This window comes from Pipistrellus kuhlii, unplaced genomic scaffold (genome assembly GCF_014108245.1).
Source record: "Pipistrellus kuhlii isolate mPipKuh1 unplaced genomic scaffold, mPipKuh1.p scaffold_m20_p_2, whole genome shotgun sequence".
NCBI classification, from domain to species: Eukaryota; Metazoa; Chordata; class Mammalia; order Chiroptera; family Vespertilionidae; genus Pipistrellus; species Pipistrellus kuhlii.
The window spans coordinates 185,236,280-185,247,592 of record NW_023425515.1 but is presented as its reverse complement, the minus strand read 5'-3'; the positions used below and the strand labels follow the sequence as shown (position 1 = coordinate 185,247,592).

General features: G+C 58.6%; 1 protein-coding gene across 2 annotated transcripts; it reads right to left on the bottom strand.

Annotated features, from left to right (window-relative positions):
- Positions 1 to 6,686: 6,686 nt before the first annotated feature.
- On the bottom strand, positions 6,687 to 10,555 carry PLA2G2E (phospholipase A2 group IIE). Of its 2 annotated transcripts, none has more exons than XM_045585095.1 (5): positions 10,353 to 10,555; positions 9,768 to 9,857; positions 9,017 to 9,155; positions 8,731 to 8,837; positions 6,687 to 7,140 (listed from the first exon to the last, which is right to left on the bottom strand). In XM_045585095.1, exons 2-5 carry the CDS (start codon positions 9,805 to 9,807, stop codon positions 6,998 to 7,000), a joined length of 429 nt encoding a protein of 142 aa, XP_045441051.1. In that variant the 5' UTR covers positions 9,808 to 9,857; positions 10,353 to 10,555; the 3' UTR covers positions 6,687 to 6,997. The 2 variants fall into 2 exon arrangements, with proteins under 2 accessions (XP_045441051.1, XP_036301357.2); XM_036445464.2 differs by having other exon boundaries at positions 10,145 to 10,554.
- Positions 10,556 to 11,313: the final 758 nt, after the last annotated feature.

The window sequence follows — 11,313 nt, the reverse complement described above, 5'->3', positions numbered from 1 at the left end:
AGTTTACACTGCCCTGTACTCCCAATGCTTCTGCGATGGGAAACAATACGGTTGGGGGGGGGGGGCGGGGTTGGTAGATATTAGAAGGACTTGGCCTTGAACTGCACTCGTAGTGAGTCCCTGTCATCAATGTGCAGCTTCTCTCATGCTGAGAAACTTGAGCCTGTGCCTGGGTTTTACTGGGTGAACAGAAAGTGCTGTCAGTTTACCTCTGAAACGTCCAACTCAAATAGTTAAAGGACACTTGGATTCCTAGTCAGAGCCAACTGAGTCGCCCTGACCAGAAGGGTCTTTGTCGCAATGGTTTCAGCATCACACCTGTGGCCTCTCTGACTCCCTCTGGGCAGACGCATAGCTCTGAACCTTTTTACCTCCAGGCTCCGTAGCAAACCTTAGAACAGAGTGCGGTGCAGTTTCCTGTTTGCCATTCTCTTTGTCCACGGCTCATCAGCTGGAGGAACAGATGTGAACTCTGGGGCCTTCCAGCTGTCGTTCTGACGTGATTCAATCACGAACCCTTGCAAAGCGTGTTTTCCTGACTTTAAAGCAAATCATGTTCTTCCACTGATGTTGAATTGGAGATCCAGGTGGCATAAATCGTAGCAAATCCCCCACAATCTCGTTCTAATACGGGGACAGGGACCACGGAAGTGGAGATAGTGAGCACCAGTCACAACGTGCTTGGACAGCGTGGGGCCAATGTGCATCTCGGCATGACCCCACGAAGAGCCGGACGGGGGCTGCCCGGCCCTGTTCCGTCCCAACCTAAATTCCTGGGAACATCTCAGGCTCTGAGCCATTCCTTCAGGGTTACTTTCTAGTCTCTGTCCTCCTTAAGACTATTTTATAGCTCCATTACAATGGGGAGCATCCATGCAATGTTTTTAAAAGAGGGTGGTCCAGTGAAGAGCATATTTCTGTAAAAGCAGAACTGCCTGGTGACGTGGTTTTAGGCAGGGCATCCCAGCTCACTGTGCTGGGGGCCGTGGAAGGTGGTGATCACTGGACAGCGCCTCCGTGGTCTGCCCTGACCTTTGCAGTCCACACCCTGCAGGCCGCTCTTGCCAGCTGTCCACAGCAAGCGTTAGAGCGCAGCCCTGCTCTGCCTGCGGTTCGCTCCCCTGGGAATCCCTCCACCAAAACTGGAGGATTGCTGACGTGGCTCCTCACATCTTCCCCCTCCTCGTTCATTTTCCCCGGCGGGAGTGCCTCGGCCTCCCTGGCTGCCCTTCAGCATCTTCCACCAGCACCGGGCTCAGCGCGAAGGGCCAGGACTCGGACTCCCTGTTCCTGCTGCCGAGGTGGATGTGCCGGCGGGAGGGAGGGAGGGTGTGTGTCTGTGGAGAACATAGCTCTTCCCAGGCAGGGACCCTCCTCTTGTCCCCCTGTCCCTGTTCTGGCTTCAGTCCGGAGATACACGTACGACCTCCGTGGGGTCATGACCCACAGACGAGCAGCCTCGCCGCCTCTGGAGGGCCACGGAGAAATGTGACCCGTCCCACGCCCACAGCCCGTGCCTCTAGGCGCGTCCTTTCCACACGTGTTCGTTCCAACCCTTTTATGTTTATTTACCCAAGTACTGTTACTTGGCTGTTTGCAGTGTTTTCAAAACCAAATGTTTCTTTCCTTCGTGTTTTTAATCTTCAATACTTGGTGCAATAGAAGCTGCAAAGATGTGCCACTTTATCTATGACAGATTTATTGTATACCAATAAATTCTAGTTTATCGGCAAAGCTGCGCGTCGTTTCTGTCTGACCACGTGAGTCACGGGTGGGAGCACCTGTGGAGTGTCCTCTGGAGACCTGTGCGCGGACAATGTGTCCTTCCCACCGAGCGTTTTCCCTGCCTGGGCCTCTGGGGCCTCCCGAGCGGGGAGCGCGGATCGGAGCGTCGGTGCTGGTGGGTGCGCACAGCAGAGCCATCCCGAGGGCTGCACACTGGGATTTCTGCTGATACCTAAGCCGCTCTGAGGACGGAGCACTGAAATCCGGGGCAGCTGTCTGTGGCTGCCACCTGGGGTCTCCAGAACTCCAGGGGTCAGGTTGATCATTCTAGGAGGGGGCTAGACACTCGGACAGCAGTGACTCACCTAGACGTCCTCCGAAGTGGCGGGGGTGGGAGTAGGGGCGGGGGGTGGCCACAAAAAAGCAGAGGGAGGCCCAAACCGGTTTGGCTCAGGGGATAGAGCATCGGCCTATGGACTGAAAGGCCCCAGGTTCGATTCCGGTCAAGGGCATGAACCTTAGTTGCGGGCACATCCCCTGTAGGGGGTGTGCAAGAGGCAGCTGATCGAAGATTCTGTCTCATCGATGTTTCTAACTCTCTATCCCTCTCTTACACTCTGTGAAAAATCAATGAAATATATATTAAAAAAAAAAAAAAAAAAAAAAAAAAAAAGCAGAGGGAGGAGAATCCTCAGCACCTCCAGCAGGGCCCAGCCCACACCAGGGATCTGGTCACACTGAGGTCAAGACAGTTCACCAGGCCTCGCCTTGGCCTCGCAACCCGAGACTCGCACGCTCTCCCTCTGGTTTCTGTGCATCAAGGAGCCGTCCAGTGGGTTCCCTGTGACTGCGATGATACAGAGAATCCTCCTGTTTGTGTGGTTTTCACCGCATCCCGGGACCCAGAGACCTGGGGGCATGCCTGCTGTCAGGTTCCAGAGCCCATGGGGCCCAGACTCCGACCCGGTAAACCTGAGGTTCTTCTAGAAACATCCTGCCTGAGACTACTTTTGTGGCCTCCTTAATTCTCTGTTGAGGGTTCAGCTGGGGCTGAGAGCCCCCTGACAGGTTGGGTGGTGGTGGAGGGGCCTGCTGCCTGGTCTGGGCGACCGGAAAGGTTGTGGATGAGAGCGGAAGTCTAAGGACAGGGATGTACTCGGGCCCGTCAGGAATAATCAGAACATAAGACTTATTACCACGCTTCCCTCTGGGCTGAGTGGCCGTTGATGAAGCCAAAGGTGACACACCACGGGGGGATTGTCTCTTGGTAACCGCTCCTGGTGCCTAGAGAAAGCCGAGCTGGGAATTCAGGGTGGAGCTCCTACGTCACAGGGACACCTCAGAGCCCTTCCCCAGTGCACACACGTGCATGTGCCTTGAGGTGCAATCCCCATAGTAGGTGCCCTGCGCTAGTGTGGCTCTGGCTGCCCACTGCGGGCACTGGGGCCATGGTGAGCTTTTGTGGTTGTAAAGGAGCAAGAGTCCTGCCGCTGCCTCGATTCCGGCGTGGCAGAAGGAACACGTACCACCCCAGAGGCGGGATCTGGACCTCCCTGCGGCTGAGGGACTTGAGTATCTCAAGAGACTCGGTTTTTATGCAGTTCGTTCACCCACCCAGACATCCAGGCCCCATCCACATTGACTGCACCTGTGCTGTGTGGGGGTGCTGTGTGGCTGGGCATTGGACCTGTGTGAACGTGGAGAGAGGCCATTGAAGAAGGGCTGATGGGGGGTGGAGGGGCTGTGAGTTCAGAGGAGCTCCAGGAAGGCTCGTTGGAGGACATGACATTGGACCGGGCATGGAAGGGGGATGGGATGTGAAAATGGGGACAAAATCATTTTGGACAGAAAGACCAGCATAAATGAAACTAGAGCCGGCCGACCCACGTGCTTAGGACAGAATTGACTAAGGATGTGCAATTCATGTGGAGAGAGGCTGAGCTACAAATGCTGGTCATGTGCTGCGTGGATTCCAAAGATCGAGAGTGCTATTCTGACCGTGTCTCTGTCAGGAGCTGGCCCGTGGGTGCCTGTGATGACCTTGGCCACCGCCACAGGCAGCAGCCCTCCAGGAGAATTCTCTCCAGCAGCCGGTTTTGCCTCTGCCTCTGGGGCATCCGCTTAGGGCACTGGGGGTTAATGACTTTCAAATGTGTGTCCACTTAAGATAAATGAACAGAATAGCGGGCCAGAGGGCTATTAAAATATTAGCATACTATTTACCATATGCATGATGCCACTTCCCTGAAACAGTTCCAGTGATCAGTAGGGACAGAATTTATTTAGCATCTACTGTGTGATGGAGACAGCAGGGGAGGCAAGATACGACCTAGTCTAGATGCTCCAGGCACTTTGAATAAGGCATCTTATTTGAACCTTAAAGCTACCCTTAGGCTGGTGGTTCTGTCATCATTTTACAAAGGTTTGAACCCAGGGCAATCTGCTCCACTGTATAGGAACCAACCCCGGAACTCAGATAACCAGGGGAGGGATGAACACCTTGCTCGGCTGTTCGGAGGAGGGCGGATCCTCCTGGTGGAAAAGCATTAGGGAAAGGTGGCATCGGAGATGTGTCCTACCCCGTGTGGACTTGAACATGGGACAGGGAGCCTGTGAACAGGGAAGCTTTAGGTGGAAGGAAGCTACTGGACAGAGGTGTGAAGGCAGGAAAGCAGAGGGTGTGCTCTGGAATGGCGGGAAGTATCGAGAAATAGCTGGATAAACAAGGCTGGCAAGGCAGATGGCACCAAGCTTGACTGCCAGGGTTTGGCAACAATGGGGAGCTACCGACGGTTCAGTGGCAGAGGAGTGACGTGATAGAAGTCAAGCTGCCAAAAGGCGAAGGTGGCATCAGTGGACAGGATGGAGACTGGATGGAGACTGGATGGAGGACGGTGGGAAGAGCCCTTGGCTCTGAAATGCCAGTCTGAGCTGTCACAGCATTTACGGTGTGGAATAACCAGGGTGTGCCTGCTTGTTGGACACATCAGCCTTCGGCAAGGAGCCAGGAACACAGTTTGTAGAAAAGCTTATGGAGGAGTGAACTTCCAAGACAGCATTCCATTGATACTGCAGAGACCCCCAAAGGAGCAGGCAATTGTCCCTGGAATCATAATTGAACTCTGAATGCCAAGCAAGCTGTTTAACTGAGGTCTTCGTTAATAGCTTTGTTAGGGACTAAGTGAGAACAAAAGCAAAACCAATACCAGTCTTGTCATCAAAATTGGAGAGGCAAGATATGAAACAATCAGGCAACACGGTCCCTTCTCCAGCATTGACGTAGTCCCTATATCTGTCCTTTCCCTCCCCTCCCCTCCCTTCCCCATTTCCTTCCCTCCATTCCTCCCTTCCTTTCAATGAGTTAAAAATTACGGCTCTAGCTGGTTTGGCTCAGTGGATAGAGCAACAGCACATGCCTGGGTTGCATACTTGATCCCCAGTAGGGGATGTACAGGAGGCAGCCAATCAATGATTCTGTATCTCTCTCTCCCTTTCCTTCTCTGAAGTCAATAAAAATATCTTTTAAAAAATTATATAGAACAGTGCCTGGTAAATGCCAAAGGCTTTGAGAGCCCTCTCTAATAGGTTTTTAGACTTCCAGAATTCATTACTAGGGTACCATTCTTAGAAGGCCCACAAAAGGGCAGCATTGCAAGCTAATACCTTACTGGGGTGCCATTCTCAGGATGTCCACAAGAGGGCATTATTGCAGCTAACCCCTTACTAGGGTACTGTCCTGAAAATGTCACCAAAGAATGTTATTGTAACTAATATCTTACTAATTTACTGTTCTCAGAATGTCTACAGAGAACTCTATGGTGACTAATCCCTTCCTCAGGTGCTGTCCTCAGAATGTCCATCAGAGTGCGCTATTATGACTGACCCACTTACTAGTCAGTTGTCTTAATGTCCATGTCCACAAGATGGCACTGTTGTAGCTAATTCCTTATTAGGGTGCTGTTCTCAGAATGTTCACAAGAGGGCACTATTGCTACACCTCCTTGCAGAGTGAGAGCCCTCAGGTCTATTGGGTTTTCAAAGGGACAGAATGTTGGCATCGCATGCAGGGGCCACCCTTACTGGTTTGTTTCAGCTGCTTCCCAGTGCTTAGCTCATTGCCCACACATGGGTGGTGCTCAAAAAAAGAATGAGTGAATGAAATAAAATTCTATAAAGATAGAATCTGAGAATATTAGAATTACTAGAGGCTTGGTGCACAAAATTCGTGTGGGGGGTTTGGGGATCCTCTCAGCCCAGTCTGCACCGTCTCCAATCTGGGACCCCTTGGGGAATGTCTGACAGCTGATTTAGGCCTGATCCCAGGGATCGGGCCTAAACTGGCAGTTGGACATCCCTCTCACAATCCTGGACCACTGCCTTCTAATCGCTCACCTGCCTGCCTGCCTGGTCATCCCTAACTGCACTCCCCCCCCTTCATGCCAGCCTGATCACCCCTCACTGCCTCTGCGTGCTGACCTGATCGCTCCTAACTGACCCCCCTACCAGCCTGGTCGCTTCCTACTTACCCGTACTCCATACTGGCCTGGTCACTCTTAACTGCCCCCCTGCTGCTGGCCTATTTGCCCCTCACTGCCCCCTGCCAGCCTAATAGCCTCCAACTGCCCATCCCCACCAGCTTGGTCACTCCCAACTGCACCCCTGCACCAGCCCAGTTGCCCCTAAGAGCCCCCTCCCCCACCACCCCGTCAGTGGCCTGGTTGCCTTTTACTACCCTGCCTGCTGGCCTGGTCACCCCCTGCTGGCCTAGTTGCCCCCAACTGCCCCCACCTGCCAGCTTGGTTGCCCCTCCGCCCCCCCCCCCCCAGCCGAGTTGCCCCACGCAGCCTGCTATTCTGTTGTTTAGTCATCCCTCACTAACCCCTCTGCCGGCCTGGTCACCTCATGCAGCCTGCTTGTTCAGTTGTTGAGTTGTAGGCAGCCATCTTGTGAGGGCGTGAGGGTTAATTTGCATATTACCTCTTTATTATATAGGATGGGAAGCATTCAGTTAGAAGAGGGAACTGAGGGTCCAGGGGTGGATTATAGAATCTTCTGGGCGCTGAAGCTTCTGGGGCCTGTCTCTTCCTAAAGGGTGCATGGCCTGGGAGGCCAGCGATGGTCTAGGCCACACTCTGGGCATCCTCAGGGCGGGATGGGTTTGCAGGAAAGGAATGTTCCAGAAGGAGGGCCTTTGGTGCCAATGTTCCCCAGGCCTGGGCTGCAGCAGCGGGAGGCGGGGCCTCGGAAGGCCACAGGGAGGAGGGGCGCGGCCTCAGCAGGGGGGGGTGGGGCCTGTGCACAGCCTGTTGGGGTAGTGGGCGTATTTGCGGTCGTAGGTGTCCAGGTTCTGGCGGAAGCAGAGTGCTGCCGTCCTGTCACACTCGCAGGTCTCTTGCTGGCAGGTGGTTCTGCCGGCTGCGGGGACAAGGCGAGTCAGGGACCCGAGCTCCGGCCCACATTCTCACCCTGTCCTGCCGGAAGCTCATTCTCATGGGGATGTCGCAGGGATGGTGAGAGAGGGCGGACACAGGAGGGCTGCCCGGCCAGGGCGCTGGGAGGCTGCCAGCTTGTCCCTCCTCCCCCAGCTCGCCCCTCTGCCCTCCCCTTCCCCCCACCCGCTTCCACCCTGCAGCTGGACCACTAACTCATCTGTGGGGGGAGGGGGGGGGAGGCCGGGGGAGGGGTGCCAGGGGATTTCTAGGCAGCTCCCGCCCGGTGTGGAGTACTGCTGACGGTGGATTGCAGCCATCAAGCAGAGAGGAAAATTGCGAATGACAGCCACCCAACCCCAGAGCAGCCTGCGCCCAGACTGGAGGCCACGGGGCCTGAAGCTGGGCCCCCGTCTGTGCTTGTGTCTGAGTGGACGGAGCCCGATTCTCTGACATTTACCTTACACACCCCCCTCCACGTGTGTGCCCACACCCAGGCGGAGCAGAGCTGGTACCAGGCCCCGGGGCCCTAAGCCTCGCTCCCTCCCCGCCTGTCTGCCCCGCGGCTCTGGCTCCTCTCTGTCCCAGGAATACGCCCACCGCTCAGGAACGCTCTCCACTTTCTGTGCTGCCATTTCAGCAAAACTCGGAGTTGGAAGGGGCTTAAGGGCCGAGCCGTTCTTTAGGCTGGTTCTTGCAGAAGCTGGGCCGGAGCTGGGCGAGTGAGTGTGACCACCTCCATTTGATAGATGAGGAGGCAGCAGCCTCCGGGGGGTGCCCAGCCCCACGCCTGTGTCTGTTCCCCCCTGACACCTCCCAGCACAGCCCTGACGGGGGCATCTGGCCTTGCAGGCACCCCAGGATGGGGAGCTCACTCCCTCACAAAGCCGCCTCGCTGAGCAGAAGGCTGCGGGAGCGAGAAACAGCCAGATCTGCCCCCGGCGGCGGTGGTCCTGGCTCTGCCTTCCCCCAGCACAAACCCGGGGTCTGAGCTGAGTCTGCTGTGCCCCCCCCCCCCCCTGCGCCCCACACGGCACCTGCCCTCCCTCCAGGCCGCCCCTGTTTGCAGCTGGGAGATGGCTGGGTTTGGGTTAATAGGGTGCCCAGGAGCTGGGCTGTGTGAAGCCCTCGCACTCTGACATGGTTCGGGCTGCCTCTCAGGGTGGGGCCAGGAGGAAAGGGAGCTGGTCCAGGTGGGCCTTGGGCCTGGCAGAGCTGAGCACATGGGCCCAGCCAGCCTGGCAGCCCCAGGGAGAGACGGCCTTCGGGCACGGGGTCTGCTGTCCCAATCAGAGCCCCAGCTCCCTGCCTGGGCCCGTCCCTGAGGCTCTGTCCTGGGTTTACCCAGAGCTGCCGCCAGGCCTGGGGAGGGTGTGGGGGTCCGGCTCCTCAGGGGCCTGGCTCAGCTCTGCCCCTGGCTCCCCTCCGAGCCGCTGGAGCAGGAGGCCTCTGGGCGGGGGTGTCGGAGCGCCGGAGGCCTGGGCTCTGTGGATTGGGCGCCAGGCGGGACAGGTGGGGGGGGGCACGCCTCTCCCGGTCGCGGTGGCGGGAGACCCCGCCCCTCCCCGGCACTCACAGCAGAGGATGTTGCTCCTGCTGGCGGAGAAGAGGTACCGCTCCAGCTTGGGCTCGCAGCCCCGCTTCTGCAGGCGCCCGTAGCAGCAGTCGTGGGCGTGGCAGCACCTGGAAGGGTCACGGGGCCTGCTGGGGGCTGCTGGGGGCTGCTGGGGGGCTGCTGGGGGGCTCCCAGGAGCTGTCAGCCCCGCTTCCCGGATGGCTCGGCTCCTCCCTCCTCCAGGGATGCTCCCCCAGCTCCCGCCCCCCAGGCGGGCCCCCCACCCCCATCCCCGCCTCCTGCTCACCAGTCCGTGGGGTCCACCGGCCAGTGCGAGCCGCCGATGCCGCAGTAGCAGCCGTAGTCGTTGTACTGCAGCGCGGACTTCCCGGTCACCTTCTCAATCATCACCCCGAACTGGACCAGGTTCCCGCCGGCCAGGGCCACTGCGGGGCGGGCGGTGCCCTGAGCGTCCCCGGAGGTCCCCTCCCATCCTAGTCAGACAGCTCTCCGGCTGTCCAGTTAGCCTCGTGTCCCCAGCACCTCCCTCCCAACATCCATCACGCCAATCGGTAATAATACCTCCGTGACAGCCATGGCCCCTGGGTCTCCTCCCCGCCCCCTCACGTCACTGCACCCAATCCCCTCCGCTCCCCGCTGCCACCTCCCGGGATAACCCCACTGCTCCCAGGTAGCAGGCCTGTGCCCCCAGATGCGCCCTGTTCCCTCCAAGTGCCACCGGATGCCACCAGCTGGGCCTCCTAATCCCCTGGACCTCCCCCAGTTCCTCCAGATCTTTTCACCGGGGAAGTGAGGGTGGGGGTTGGAGTGTGGGTGATGGAGCCCCGTGTGTGCTGCGTGGGGTCCCAGCCGGCCCCTTTCTCTTGCCCCCAGGCCATCTCCGAGGCATCCCCACACCCACTGGTCAGTGCTCCCCAATGGTCAGCGCTGGATCAAGGGCCTCAGGATGACCCGCCACACCCTCCCAGGGCGGGCTCCGGGAGGTTGGGGCTCCTGGCTGGGCCAGGGGAAGGGTGGAGGTCACAGAGGTCACTTACCCAGGAGGCCCAGGAAGGCCAGAAGAGGGGGAGGCTTCATCGTGGGGGAGGGCGGTGAGCAGGGCCGGGAGCCGGGAGCCGGGAGCTGGGCTGCGGAGAAGGAGGAGGTGAGCAGGGGCCCCTCTGGTCTGCGGCTGGCGCTCCCTCAATAGTTAAATACCCAGGTCCTGTCCACTCCCCATCATTAACCCCTGAGTGCCCCGTGAGCAAACACGTCCAGGTCTGACAGGCCGAGGCGGGGGAGGGGCCGCTGTGGCTCTGTTCTCAGCCCCTCCCGTCCATCTCAGCGCCCCTTCCCCAGCCCCCGGGGCTCCTGACCGGCGGGCTCCAGGCAGGGGCTGTGCCAGGGGCTTTGCATTCTGGGTATTTGTTCTCACCCTGTTTTACTGATGCAGCAACTGAGGCCCAGAGAGGTGCTCACGTGGCCTGGGGATGCCACGTCGGTCCTTTCTCCCTGTGCCGGCTGCTCCAGCGGGCCCTCCACCCGCCTGCACCTCACCCCGGCCTCCCTGCTGCCCAGAGGGAAGCCCAGAGCAGCTGGACCCCCGCAGGACGCCCGGGCCTGGGCGGCCTCTGTCTAAGAACCTGCAGCCGAAGCCTGGGAGCTGGCCGGCTGAGCTTCGGGGTTTTCTGTCCTGTTCTTTCCTGGGGAGGCTCCTGTGGTCTGTGAGCAGTGAAAACGCTCCCAGATGTGAGTCCCGTCTCCCCAAGTTCCCCAGCCCCGGGCTGGGCAGTGTGGCTGCCCGAGAGGGGGCCTGAGTCAGCGGAACCCGCATTCCAGCTTGCTGCTGTCACTGGGGCTGGGTCGGGGAGACAGTGGCCCCCAGCCCAGCTTGTCGTGTCTCTCCCCCCCCCCCCCACGGGCTAGCTGCTGTGCCGGTCAGAGGGGAGAGGAGAGGGAAGCTCTGTCCTGGGTGAGAAATGCCAGATCCCACGGGCTCTGCACTCACAGCCCTGGGTTGCCGGCGGCTGCCCCTCCCTCCAGGCCACAGGCCTGGCGTCTCCCTCCTGCCAGCCCTCCCTCTTCCTGGCCTGGGACTGGGATAACTTGACCAACCACTTCCATCCTCGTGTGGGGCCTGGGAGCTGCTTCATCCTGGCCTCCGAGGCCCAATTCCACCACTTATCCCGTGGCTTTGTTTGTTTGTTAATCCTCGCCCGAGGATATTTTCTCCATCGATTTTTAGAGACAGTGGAAAGGAGGAAAAGAGAGAAGAAGGGAGGGGGGGAGAGAGAGAGAGAGAAAAACATTGATGTGAGAAAGACACCAATCAGCTGCCTCCTTCACGTGCTCTGATGGGAGTCGGAGACCGACCTGCAACCCAGGCATGTGCCCTTGACTACGAATCGAACCCACCACCCTTTGGTGCATGGGCCGACACTCTAACCACTGAGCCACAGGGCTGTTACGTGGCCGCTGGCAGGGCCTTTCCTGGCTCAGAGCCTGGCTTTCCTGTCATGAGGAGAGAAGGCCTCGCACCCTTGCCTCCTCCGTGGGAAGCTCACATGCAGCCCGCACGCCCAGCCCCCCTCAGTGGGTCTCAAG

Coding starts and splice junctions, on each gene's coding strand:
- PLA2G2E (XM_045585095.1), bottom strand. CDS start 9,807: ATGAAGCCTCCCCCTCTTCTGGCCTTCCTGGGCCTCCTGG. Junction 8,838..9,016: donor CCGGTGGACCCCACGGACTG/GTGAGCAGGAGG, acceptor TGACCCTTCCAG/GTGCTGCCACGCCCACGACT. Junction 7,141..8,730: donor CAGGAGCAACATCCTCTGCT/GTGAGTGCCGGG, acceptor TTGTCCCCGCAG/CCGGCAGAACCACCTGCCAG.